General features: G+C 35.4%; 1 protein-coding gene across 2 annotated transcripts in view; it reads right to left on the bottom strand.

Moving 5' to 3' along the window:
• Positions 1-14,624, bottom strand: part of STK3 (serine/threonine kinase 3) — a 303,272-nt gene that overhangs the window by 216,843 nt on the left and 71,805 nt on the right. For both annotated transcript variants that reach the window (XM_081258763.1, XM_081258764.1), the window contains exons 5-6: positions 2,622-2,786; positions 1,936-2,103 (exon numbers count right to left, since the gene is read on the bottom strand). In XM_081258763.1, coding sequence (XP_081114889.1) covers positions 1,936-2,103; positions 2,622-2,786 — 333 coding nt within the window. The remainder of the gene's footprint in view (positions 1-1,935; positions 2,104-2,621; positions 2,787-14,624) is intronic.

Below are 14,624 nucleotides of genomic sequence, written 5' to 3' on the forward strand. Positions count from 1 at the left end.
CATTTTAATTCTGTGAATTAACACTCCCATATCCCTTTGTCCACTCCCAGACAAAATGAAGATACCTGTCCTCTGCCCCCTCATGTTAAATGCTTGTGAGTGATCTTCCAATAGGCAGTGGCATGCACACACACTAAGATAGGCCAGGTGTCTACCCAGTCACATATAGTAGGAACTGGGAGATGGAAGATGTGTAAGTATGCCGTGTATGGGTATTACTTAACTGGCACCCCTAACCAAGCCAAGTCTTCCAGAATTTCTCAAGTTGATTTTACTATTAACTGGGCAAGAAGGAGGTCCTGGATTCTTTTTTATTTTTTTTTAATTAAAAAAATGGTTGACTCAGTTTTCAATTCTTAGACATGGATAGATATTTTCTTTTGTATGTCTTTTTTTTTTTTTTAAAGAAATCATGTTGGATTAGGAGTATACTTGGTTGTAAAAGAGTAGTGTCATGTAATTTGCGATGAGGGAAGCTACTCTGAGTGTGTTTTACTTTTTAAATCCTTTACTACCTGCTAGAGAGACTACCTCATGGTCAAACTTAATATGTGGAACTATTTGCCTGGAAAAAATGAGATTTATACTGGAGGAAGCAGAACAGTAATAATCTAAGTCCTCGGTTAAATCCCAGCTCTGGCACTTAGCTAGGCTGTCTTGGATAGTTTAGCTAACCTCACTAACTCAAACTCAAACACATCTAGTTTGAGGATCACCCTAAAAACATTCTAACTAAAAGTACAAAAGATATTTACTAATTAGAAAAGAAATGAGAATTTGTGTTGTTGATTTTATGCTGACCTTGTTATATTTCATTTTAGTATTTTCAAACAAACAATTCATGCTATTTTTATGTTTCACTTTAGCAAGAGGAATTTATATGTACAAGGAAGATGATACATACCCTATTATATACAATTATATTCCTCAAAGAATTATCTTTAAGTGGCAGGCAGATTTTTAAATATTTCAGTACAGTACACTATTACCTACACTTGAAATTCAATCCACAACAGCACTGTAATATCAGATATAATTCTAATTTATTCCTCTTCAAATATTCTAAAATGTTGCATTCTTTTTCCTCCCATCCGTTTACTTCACACATTTCTCCAATCACCCTGAAACCATCTTCTCTTCTCTTCTTCACACACACACATACTCTCTCTCTCTCCCCCACCTCTTTTCTCCTTTCATTCCTATATCCTTTCTTCTGGAATTGAATACAGCCACTAGAGGGCAATAAGTTTACAAAGATAAATGTACTTATCTATAATGAATTGAGATTCACATACTAATAAATTTTAAAACTATTATCATCACAAACCATAAAGCACTGGCAATTAGACTTGAATATGCAAGGTATGCATTTAGAACTCTAAAATTCATCCTAGAAAAGGAGTTCACAGAAGCATATAATAATGTTCAAAAAAGGAATTCCATTTTCTCACTAAGCACTAAAAAAATACGCTTAATTCACCTATACATAGCAATATTAGAAATCAGGATTTTTTTTTAATATTAGCCAGACCAGAGAAGGAAAAACGGGGAAACAAAAACACAAAAAGGTACAATATGCAGGGTGGGTAGAAAAGAAGCGATTTCTTCCAAGCCTCCCAACTACTACATTCAGAATACGATGAACTGAATAATGTAGTGGGGTTTACCAACCCTTTCTTCTATTAAAATTATGGGGAAATTTAACAGGTATACTTTTGGGGGAGAAAAACAGCGACCATAGAGAGAAATACAGACTTCACTTCTTTTCTCCCAATTAAGGATACGAGGGGAGAAAGAAGTTAACAGTCACTAACCCTGACAGATAATTTTACTATTTTTTGCACAGAACCCGAATTCAAATGAACTTTTTTACTCTATATTTATTTAAGCTGACATTACAAAACGGCAACACTTTTAACACTGACATTTTCTTACCCTCATTGGATGTATATCAGCATAAGGAGGTTTTCCTTCAGCCATTTCTATAGAAGTAATGCCAAGGGACCAGATGTCAGCCACACAGTTATAGCCTATTTCTTGAATTACCTCAGGAGCCATCCAAAATGGAGTTCCTATCACAGTATTGCGTTTTGCCATTGTATCCTGCAAAAGCATTACACAGACATAAATATTACTACAAAAACACTAAGGAAATGTATTTGCCAACATATTCTTTAAACTACATATCTGAAACCCTCAAATACTACAGGTTATATCTGAAACTATTTTCCTAAAATTTCAACTCGTTGTGACATGACATACTTAGAAACTTTGAATTCTGAAATAGCCAAGAGTCCACAAGTAACTTATCTCCACTACCTTCATTAAAGACAGGCATTAAAGATAGTACTATAACAATAAAAGCTACAGAAATGAACAAATGTAGCTTTCCTTTCTGAATATTTAAACATTTTGATGACAATATATATTTTCATATTCATTCAATGTCTCTTAAATTGCAAATGAAAGTAATAAATAATATGTAAATAATGGCTCCTTCTCCCTGATAACAATGAAGTTATGTATTTCTTTCCATAACCCCCAAAATATACTATCAAAGTTTAGTCATACTCAAACCTGGACATATAAACCAAAAGTGTTTCCAAAAGCATTACACTTACTGTTAACTGACCAGCAACTCCAAAATCCGCCAATTTTGCATGTCCTTCTGTATTGAGGAGAATATTTCCAGCTTTTATATCTCTGTGTATTTTTCTCATAAAGTGTAAATATTCTAGTCCTTTCAAAGTAGATTTAAGAATAGTTGCAATTTCATCTTCTGTTAACTGGAAAGAAATATTTTAAAAACTCAATTGAAATGCCATGTTAGATAAACACTTACAAGAGAGCACTGTTAACAAGCACTTCTTTCTAAAGACCATTAGCCTCTAGGAAAAGGCTAAAAGGTAAAGTACTGAGAAGTTCTGATGAAAGAAAATGTCATCAATCAATTTCTCCTTTCTTTAAAATTATCAGTGTCATTCCTAACATATAATATATCTCAAGAAACAACATGACCCTAAGAAATCACTATTCCCTATATCATCTAACACTGAGGTGGCAATATTGCAGCTATCTGTCCTGAAAAAGTAAATTCAGACACCCTTCCCTGTGGTGCCTCCAATTACTGATGAAAATGGGAACCAACAGTGTTACATAAAAGAGAGGAAATGAGAAAGGGTGAATTGCCAAGAGTCTCCTGCATGAAGTGTTCACACCAATACCACTCCTCCCCCTTCCAGCCAGCTCATTCCTAATCCACCCAGGTCCTAGATTTCTGACCCTAATAATGAGAACTCAAAAATGGAAATGTCAGAGAAAGACTAGGAAAATGGGAACACGAACAAAGGCTGTCAGGGGAAAGAAAAGGGAGGAGGGAGGAGAAAAGAAGGCCAAGGAGGAGAGAGGAGGGGAAAAAAGATTCTTAGTAGTTGTAGCAGTAGAAGCAGTGCTATCTGTACCAGGCATTGTGCTAAGAGTTTTGCATGTATTATCTCATTTATCCTTATAACAACCCTATAAGGTAAATACTATTATTATCACCATTTGACAAATGAAGTTATTACAGAGGTTCAGTAACTTCCTTCTGGTCACACACAAGTAAGATGGAACCAAGATGTGAGTCCTCTCTGATCATAATCTATGTTTTTAACCACCATGCCTCTCCTGACAAACCTTATTCAAGCGCAACCTATTTTTATCAAAAACATCCTCTTAGTTTTCAAATACATCAAGTAATACCAATAGCTCAGGATAATAAAACCTACTTCCCACAATAAGCATAACCACTATAAGCATAACCCAAAGAAATAAGTTGAAAGAAGGGAATCTCAATTTATACAGAGATAGAGGACATTGCTCTATATGAGAGAAAGGAAAAAAAAAAGAAAATCAGAAAGAATTCAAATGCCCCACACACAGTGGGATAACAGGAAGATACAGTAAAAATTGAAAATATAAAAATATGAAGACTATGTAAAATGTGAAAATAACTACTGGAAGAAGCTTGCTTCCACCGCCACCAATCCTGCAGTGGTTCATGCCAAGAAATAACTTGGGTGAACAACTGGATATTCACATGTAAAAAAAACTGAAGTTGGACTCCTACCTCACACCATATACAAAAATTTACTCAAAATGGATCAACAACCTAAATATGAGTTAAAACCACAAAAGTCTTAGGAGAAAACGTAAGTGTAAAACTCCACGACCTTGGGTTGGGCAATGTATCAATGTATCATTAGATACAGCATCAAAAGCACAAGCAACAAGAGAAAAATACAGATAAAACTGAACTTTATCAAAATTAAAAACTTTTGTGCATTAAAGGCCATTATGAAGAAAGCGAAAAGACAACCCACAGAATGGAAGAAAGTATTTGCAAAGCATGTATCTGGTAAGAGTTTGGAATCCATAATACATAAAGAACTCTTCTAACTCAACCAAGAAAAGACAAACAATCCCAATGGCAAAAGACTTGAATAGACATTTCTCCAAAGAAGATATACAAATGGTCACACATAAAAAGACAGATGTTCAACATCATCATCATTGGTCATTAGGGAATGCAAATCAAAGCCACAATAAAGTACCACTTTACACCCACTAGGATGGCTATAATAAAATTTAAAAAAATAGAAAGTAACAAGTGCTGGCAAGAATGTGAAAAAATTGACATTCTCATGCATTTCTGGTGCAACCATTGTGGAAAACAATATTTAAGTTCCTTGGAAAGTTTTTTTAAGAAAGTTAACCACAGAATTAACATATGACCCAGCAATCCCATTCCTAGGTAAATACTCAAAAGAAATGAAAACTGGTACTCAAACAAATATGTACATGAATGTTCACAGTACTACTCACTATGGCCAAAATGTTGAAACAACCCTAATATCTATGAACAGATAAATGGATAAACAAATTATGGTATACACATACAATGGAGTGGAATATTATTCAGTCATGAAAAGGAATAAAGTATGGACATGTGGATGGACCTCAAAAACATTAAGCTGGGCACAAAAGGGCACATATTGTATGATTCCATTTATATGAAATATTCAGAACAGTTAAATCCATAGAGAAAGAAAGCAAACTGGTACTTGCCAGGAGCTAGGGGAAGAGGGGGAATGGGGAGAAACTGCTTAATGAATAGGGGTTGATGAAAATATTTTGGAACTAGACAGAGGTAGTAATTACACAACATTGTGAATGCACTAATGCCAAGGAATTTTTCACTTTAAAATGGTAAATCTTATGTTATATGAATTTCACCTCAATTTAAAAAAAAACAAAACCCTTATCATGTTAAAATTTCTAAGCAAATTGCCAGGTGGTTTACCTTTAAATACAATACCAATATATATTGTCATAAAGTATTGTACAGATCATGCAAAGCTTTGCAGGTCATGGGTAAGGAGTCTGGATTATTTGAAAATTCTAATACTTCCAGGAACTGATTCTCTACCTCAGACCAGATGGTCTGACTTCATGGTCCACAGAGAGCAAGTGGTATGTTCTGAAGCTGCACTATCCAATACAGTAGCTCCTCAGCATTTGAAACATAGCTAACCCAAATTGAGATATGCTATAAATGTAAAATATACACCAAAGTTTAAGGCCTAGTACCAAAAGAGAATGTAAGGTATCTCATTAATAACTTACATACTGCTTATACTTTTACATGATATGTATATATTAATTATATTAATTATTTTATTTAAAATCTGTTAATGTTTAATATAAGCTATTGATATTAATAAAATATTATTAGATGTCATAACATTAATATTACATATTAATATATTTAATACATTATTAAAATTAACTTCACCTATTACTTTTTTTTTTAAATGTGGATGCTAGGAAGTTTAGAATTACATATGTGGCTCGTGTTAAGTTTGTACTGAACAGTAGTGCACTAAGAAAAGCGTCCACAAGAGCAGAGATATTTGGTTCACCAATGTATCCACAATGCTTGGAACCATGCCTGGCACACAGTTAGCGCTCAATAAATAATTAATGAATGGGTACAGACTTGTAGTTACTAAAAGAAAAGAGATATTCACATCTGATGTTCCCAGTTTTTTTAATTAGTGGTTTGCAGCCACGGTGGGGGAGTGGAGGCAGGGGTGCTGTTGAGGGCTACCACACCACACCACTGCAGAGGTATGCAAGGTGGTGGTGCTGTCGTATGGGCCTGGGTTCTCTCCCCTCTCCCTATTCCACATTCCTGGATAAAGATTAAAGAGCTCAGGGTGTTACAAAAGCAGTACCAGTCCAAAACACTGTGTCATGTTTAGTTACTTGAATGCTGACCTTTTCAGTTACCTAGACCTCAATTTTTATCCTCTTAGCATTCCACTATTTCCAACCAATAAGTAACTAATCCTTCATTAACTCGATTTGTTGTCTCTGCTCCTGTACCCTATATTTCAGAGCTGCATTATAGAGAAAGTTCAGAATTAAATTGACTTACTATACTTCAAGGTCTCAGGATCTACCTGATTTCAGTGCTGTAAAGCACTGAATGCTGTAAAGCATTTGCCACTGGACAAATCCACGGCAAGACTACAGGAAGACTTGCCAGAGATATTACACTGATTCATGCGCTGTCTGACTTTGCTAGAAGACTTCAAAAGTTCATTCCAACTCTATGATTTTATAACAAATTAACAAAAGATCTTCACAGTCTTTTCTTAACAAAAGACTATAATAAATAAGAAATTCACACTAATTTGGACATCCATTTTTATTCTTTCAACAAGTATCTACTTCACTGGCTCTCTCGTGTAAGTCCTGTTAAAGGTGCTGGGTATACAGTGGTGAAGAAACTGACTGTCCTAGTTTTTACAAAGCTTACAAGAATACCTGAGGCCACAGCCTGTATTTGGCCCTGAATTATTAAAGGTGGAGAGGACTGATCTGAAGCAAATGTGTAAAGTTTCTAAAGCTCCTCTCCCATTGAGCTTTTCTCCCCCTACTTCAGGGGGTCATTTCATATCTTCCCCTAATCAAAAAACATGATGCAATATCCAATCATTCATACCAGTAGATGGATGTCTTAATTTAAAATTGTGTACAGTATTATTTTAACAATCCATCTGAATATTAAGGCTCAAATGTATCTGCACTCTAAGCCTTTTAACTTCAATTACAAAATGAAAGGTTTCTATCCCTCAATAAAATCATTTTAAACAATAATAAACAAGTAAACAAATATTTTCTAGAACACAGAAATATAATGTTGACTTAAATTTTTATATTACTTTACAATTATAGAGTATTTTATGTGCATTTCACACAATTAAATAAACAGAAACACTTTATCGTCCCTTTCTATAGATGAGGAAACAAATGCGGAGAAACTGAGTGGTCTGTCAAACACAACTATTTAAGGGGCAAGCCCACGTGTCTTCTGACTCTGTAGTAGTGGGACACTCTATACTCTACAGACTGTCACAGCACTGCCAGATGTCACAAACATGACTATATGAACTAGTCTCAATATAAGAAAATAGGGAGTTGCAAGCCTTGTTCCAAAGGTGATATTCAAAACACGTATCAGACAAAGAGTAAAAGCAAGGTGTAATCAGAACAGTCGTGAGCCATAAAGCCAACCAGTCAGAACAGCTACAGTGGTTAACAACAGTAAGAATAGATCCCAACCAGAAACAAACAGTAAAACTGAATAGCAGCCCTGTGTATCAGGCAGAATGCCTACTGCATCTTAGCATTCAAATCTAAATTATTTTAAATGGTGTGCCAGCCAAACAAAACAAGTAGACCTGTAAATGAACTCAGCAAGTAAGCAGACTCACCTAGCCTGAAAAGTAACCTAAACTGAAGACATCAGAAGTAGCTTTCTGAGTATTTTATTTTATTTTTTATTTATTTATTTTTTTAAAAAAATTTTATTTATTTAGCTTTGCTGTGTTGGGTCTTCGTTTCTGTGTGAGGGCTTTCTGTAGTTGCGGCGAGCAGGGGCCACTCTTCATCGCAGTGCGCTGGCCTCTCACTATCGCAGCCTCTCTTGTTGCGGAGCACAGGCTTCAGATGCGCAGGCTCAGTAGTTGTGGCTCACGGGCCCAGTTGCTCCGTGGCATGTGGGATCTTCCCAGACCAGGGCTCGAACCCGTGTCCCCTGCATTGGCAGGCAGATTCTCAACCACTGCACCACCAGGGAAGCCCCTGAGTATTTTATTGAAAACAGATGCTTAATCCCACCAAAAAGAACACATAGATGAATTATTTAAGCATTTTAAAAACAGCTAAATAAAAGTAAACAAAAATCAAAGTAAGTATCAAATCAGTAGGCAAGAAGAGTTTCTAATCAAAAAAAGCAAAGAAGGGCTTCCCTGGTGGCGCAGTGGTTGAGAGTCCGCCTGCCAATGCAGGGGACATGGGTTCGTGCCCCGGTCTGGGAGAATCCCACATGCCACGGAGCGGCTGGGCCCGTGAGCCATGGCTGCTGGGCCTGCGCATCCGGAGCCTGTGCTCCACAACGGGAGAGGCCACAACAGTGAGAGGCCCGCGTACCGCAAAAAAGAAAAAAAAAAAAAAGCAAAGAATTATGAGAATTTATTAGCTTTGTCTACATAAAAACTATAAGCTTAGAAAACAGAAAAATATTCACAGCAAATACAGTAAGATACTTAGTATACAGAATTATTTAGAACATAAAGAGCTCACCAGAAAAACAATAAAATCTCAATAAATAAATATGCAAGGAAATGAATACGCAATTCACAAAACTTATAATAGGGCTAGTTAACGTACATGAAAAATATTAAACTGCACTAATTATCAAAGAAAAGCAAATTAAAATAATGAAGTATCAATTATAAAATTATCCCATACGGGTCACAATGTTGCTGAGAATAACATGTGTGGCATGTATAAGAGTATAAGCCATGTGTAACAGTGTTCTAAGAAAGTATATTTTCCAAAAAGCCCTAGAAAATATTCATTCTCTGAAAAAACATTTGTTAAGCACCTGCTCTATGTTGAATTTAAAACGTTTCTAACTTAACCTCATGGAGTTCCAACCTAGCATGAAAGACAGACTTATAAACTACTATAAAAAGCACTTTCAAAGTGAAATGGAACCACAGTAGAGAGCGATTAATTAGGGAAGGAAAGAGGACTGGCATTAAAATTAGGCTTTGAATAAGAAAAGTAGTTCCCCATCCAGAGAAAGGAAAGACCATCAGTAGAGTAACTCAAATAATTAACTGAAAAATAGAAATATGATAGTTATGAAGTAGCACTAAGATATCAAGTGAGGCCCATTTTCCTTCCTTCCACTAAGATGAGAAAAATGGTAAAAAGTGATGGGTCAAACAAACACATGAATGGATGCTCACCATCACTAATCATTAGAGAAATGCAAATCAAAACTACAATGAGGTATCACCTCACACCAGTCAGAATGGCCATCATCAGAAAATCTACAAAAAATAAATGCTGGAGACGGTGTGGAGAAAAGGGAACCCTCTTGCACTGTTGGTGGGAATGTAAATTGATACAGCCACTATGGAGAACAGTATGGAGATTCCTTAAAAAACTAAAAATAGAACTACCATACGACCCAGCAATCCCACTACTGGGCATATACCATGAGAAAACCATAATTCAAAGAGTCATGTACCACAGTGCTCATTGAAGCTCTATTTACAATAGCCACATGGAACCAACCTAAGTGTCCATCGACAGATGAATGGATAAAGATGTGGCACATATATACAATGGAATATTACTCAGCCACAAAAAGAAACAAAATTGAGTTATCTGTAGTGAGGTGGATGGACTTAGAGTCTTTCATACAGAGTGAAGTAAGTCAGAAAGAGAAAAACAAATACCGTATGCTAACGTATATATTTGGAAGCTAAAAAAAAAAAAATATATATATATATATATGGTTCTGAAGAACCTAGGGGCAGGACAGGAATAAAGACGCAGAGAATGGACTTGAGGACATGGGGAGGGGGAAGGGTAAGCTGGGACGAAGTGAGAGAGTGGCATGGACATATATACACTACCAAACGTAAAACAGGTAGCTAGTGGGAAGCAGCCTCATAGCACAGGGAGATCAGCTCGGTGCTTTGTGTCCACCTGGAGGGTGGGAGGGAGACACAGAGGGAAGGGAGGGATATGAGGATATATATATATGTATAGCTGATTCACTTTGTTATACAGCAGAAACTAACACACCACTGTAAAGCAATTATACTCCAATAAAGATGTTTAAAAAAAAGACTATAGGAACAAAAAGCAGATCAGTGGTGGCCAGAGATTAAGTGTGGAGAGAGGGGTGACTATAAACACACAGCAGAACTGGGTGTTGGGGGGTGTGGGGCTGTCTGTTCTATATCTTGATTTCGGTGGTACTCACAAGACTTTATACACTTGTCAAAAGTCTTAGGACTGTACACCCCAAAATGTGAAGTTTTCTGTACATAAATTTAAAAAGAAAGTGCACTGAATCTTATTAAATTGGCTTCTATAAGAAATGGAGTTTGGAGAAAGGAAAAAAAAGTAATGGGCCAAATTTCAGCCTTGTAAGTGTCAAAATGCAGGTAAATCTTAGCAAATTTGGAGCAAAAAATGTTTACTTGGTCTCTTTTAAATATCAATGGTAGCAAATGAACTTTGGAAAAGAACAATATCTATATCAACATTTAAACCATTCTACACGTATTTTGTGTCACTAATGGAGACTAGGAAAGGAAGGAGTGCAGGCCTTCCTAGATGTAGGCCTTGATCTAGATGTTTATTTCGTATCCTTTGGACACATACGGACTATTTGGGGTGGAGGGGGAAGGGAGTTAGTTGACAGTCATTTTCCTAAACAGAGTTTTGTTTTCAAACAATCTTTAAATGTTTTTTAACAAATTTCATTTGCATACAAACACAACCAATTACCAAATAGATTTCTTTTTGGCAACAGAGAGAACTACTTCTTCCCATTACTATAAAAATTTTAAGTAGTATCTTCTTTATTTCTATAATTATGACTTTTCATCAGATAGATTTCAAAATCGTGAGTTTTATATTGGAAATATTTAGGGAGAAAAGAAAAACACAAAAGAGAGGATCTGCTTTATACAGAAAGAGGTAACACAAGATTTTAGTTCTAAGATGGAAAATGCTTAGATCCATTCTCAAACCACAGCTAACACTTCTTTTAGTAGTATCTGTCAAGAATCCATTCCAATGAAAAACTTCATCAACAGAGTACTTCATTTGTGGATTTTATTCGGTTATCGTCAATACGATACAGATTTAATTTTATTTGTCACTATACAAATGGAGCAATGTCATTTTTAAATCATTTGAATCGTATTTTAGAGTTTAGTTTAAAAAAAAAAAAGAAAAAGGAGGACGGGAGAGAGATACTACACTATGAATGAAATATTCAGTAATCAGAGATGGAAATAAGACTTTATAGCTGAGCTAATACATTAAAAGACGGAAGTCTACATCTGGTTTCAATACTGGTATGAATTCATTGGCAAATTTAAAAAGAATCCCATTGTACAAAAACAAAAAGATGGTTTTGATAGGCTTTAGTCCTCTGGTTACTTTTGTTTCTAGAGTCTTATGATTAGTACAATAATATGATACATTTAATATGTCACTGTGTATATGGTTTTGATAAAAATGCACCCACCAAGGAGTCTCAAGAGCACATGCACAAGCTGTTTTAAAATACACGTACTGACTTAATGTTTTTACTTTAGTAGAAACAAATTCAAGGGAGGCTTTGTAAGTTCATACAAAATTAAGAATTTTAACTTTCTAAAAATGAATCTTCGACGATCTTAGCTAAATCCTGCCTGTTTGACATAATTATTTATGTATACAAAATAATACATTAATTCTATATTTAGTACTTACTATCTATTAAGGAAACAAACCAAAAAATGAGACATAGTTCCCCTTTTCAAGTGCCATAGACAGACAGATAACTATAGAAACTTTATTATCAAATTTTAAGTTTTAACTTGCACAGTGACTTTTCATAAAGTTTTGAAAACCATGTGAGCAAAACTCACCAGTGTAATCCCTACATGGTCTTTTAAGGCCTGGATCAAATCTTACCTCTTTCAAGAAATCACCCTTTATTCCCCAAGTAAGGATTTATCTGTGCAGTGATGGTAATGATAATATCAACAACTCACACTTACTGAGTTTTTACTATACCAGCCACATCACAGGTATCATTTCATTTAATATCCAAACACAACAACAGACGGTAGGCACCAACAAAATTTACTGAGAGCCTGTTACACTGTCCTTGCCTTCGTGGTGCTTGTAATTTAATGGGGAAGGAAGGGAACAGGAACAAATAATTACAATATTAAAAAATGCCTTCTACAACAAGATTAGGTATAGGAGCACTCCAGGACAGCAGTTTCTAAGGTGATTATACATCAGAAACAGTACTCTTAAAATAAAATCCAAACCATATACTTTAACCCTCAAGGCCTTGAACGATACAGTTCTTGCAGCCTTGACAATCTCACCGCACCACTCTCCCCATCCAAGGAAGTCTTCACAGAGGAGGTGACTTTTGAGCTGACTCTTGAAGAATGAACAAAGTTTGTCAGGAGACAAAAGAGGGAATGAAATACTAGGTATGTGTAAAGGGAATGGGCACAAAAATAAATGAAATCCAGTACCAGTTCTTTGTGTCTGACTGTAACATGTATAGGAAAACAGTGCAGAATGCAAAGGTAGGTTAGGGTCAGTTCTGCTTTATGTGCCTACACATTTTTAAATGGAAAGATGGTATGATTGTACCTCAACTTTGAAGAAGGAAACCGTGACAGTAGACTCTCAGCCAAAGACTAAAAGTAGGTAAGCTAGTGTGGAGAATGTAATAATAAAATCATTTACAGCAGGAGTAGTAGTAGCAGCAGCAGCAACTGCAGTAGTAGCTAATAGGTATGTAAACTTGCTTAAAATCCCAATGGAGTTTTTAGTCAAAATTTCTAATTTTGAGATGAAGAGATGTCAAAGCATGCAGTTAAGCAGGAAGGCACTGAAAGCAAAATCCAAAATTCTTTCTTTCATAATTCAAACTGAAACTGCCTAAGCACTAAAAAATAACATAGGGCTTAGGTAGCACCCTCTCAACCAAAAACAAAAAAACAAAAAAAAAGAAAGGAATTGTCATTAAAAATGAACATGCCCTCTAACCCAGTAATTCCATTTTTCAGGTATCCAATGGCCATCACAACACAGGTATACCAATACATACCTACAAAAGTTTCCTGCAGCTTTGATTACAACAACAACAAAAATTGGTGAGTTGGAACTCATTTTATCCAAAGTACTGAAAAAAATACATTCTGTTATATACACACAGACCTATATGTACTGGTATGGGAAGACCTCTGAGATACATGAGAAGTTTAAAAAAAAAAAAAAAGGCAAGGTATAGAACAGCACATATGCAGTATAAATCCCTTGTTTAAAACAAAATATGCATACATATGTGCCGAAAGAAGCCACAAGAAACTGTTAACTGACATCTCCTCCAGGAAGTAAAACTAAGGGGTGAGTAAGGAGATGCTAAGTTCCTCATCTGTACTATTTGGAATTTTTACAATATGCTCATATTATTTTTTCCCTTCATTTATATAATTAAAATGGGAGGAGTTTACACATTCTAAAATTTAAAGAATTATGCAATACTATTTTAAAAGATCTCCATCTAAAGCTGTTAAAATTAGAGATTTGCTACCTAAGGAGCTGAATTTCCATTTTCTGGAAAATTAACTTACATACATTTCTTGACTTCCTAAGATTAAATAATATTTCACCTTATAAGACAACAATCTTTTAATATGTTTTTCTAATACTAGAGAATATCCACTATTTCAACAAATATCATAAAATTCTTAAATCACTAATAATTAAAAACTAAATACCATCTTTTTAAGTTTTTGCCTTAATAGTAATAAAATACAATTTACATTTGTATAGAACTTTATAGGTTACAAAATGCTCTGACACTCATCATCTTTGCTCCTCACAAGAAAACAGAGGTAGATAAGGCAAGTAATATGATATTAGGTCCATTTTAGGATTAGGCATCTGAAGTTTAAAGGAGTTACACAATGTACCCAGGGTCACAGAGCTAACACATAACAACCCAGGAACTGATGTTTGGTTTTCTGATTCCACATCCAGGAGTCCTTCCACTAAACCACATCATTCCAAATAACCACTGTCACAGTGCGCTAAGGGTCAGGCTTATGACAGGGAGGGAGGGCTCATCGTAGATCTGGCAGTGACGGGCAGTCTGCCAGGAGAGGAATGTACAATATAAAAATAAAGTGCATGAAGGTGGGCCTGACTTATGAAAGGGAAATAGAACTGGGAGAAATGCCAAGAAATATAGCAACTAAGGTGAAGACTGGGCAGCTTACCAATAAGGGAAGCCAAGGAAATACTTTTGTAAGTTTAATTTACTTAGTTAAGGTAGAAGAGAAAGTCTATTGGAGGGACTATTTTGCAATGTGGAAAGATCATAAAGAAAAGTGTTTATAATCCAATCAAAAGATTTAGAAAAGATGTAATGGAGCGTGATGCGTATGATGTATTTAATCAGAGAT

Source organism: Mesoplodon bidens, assembly GCF_964165515.1.
Source record: "Mesoplodon bidens genome assembly, chromosome: 16".
NCBI lineage: Eukaryota > Metazoa > Chordata > Mammalia > Artiodactyla > Ziphiidae > Mesoplodon > Mesoplodon bidens.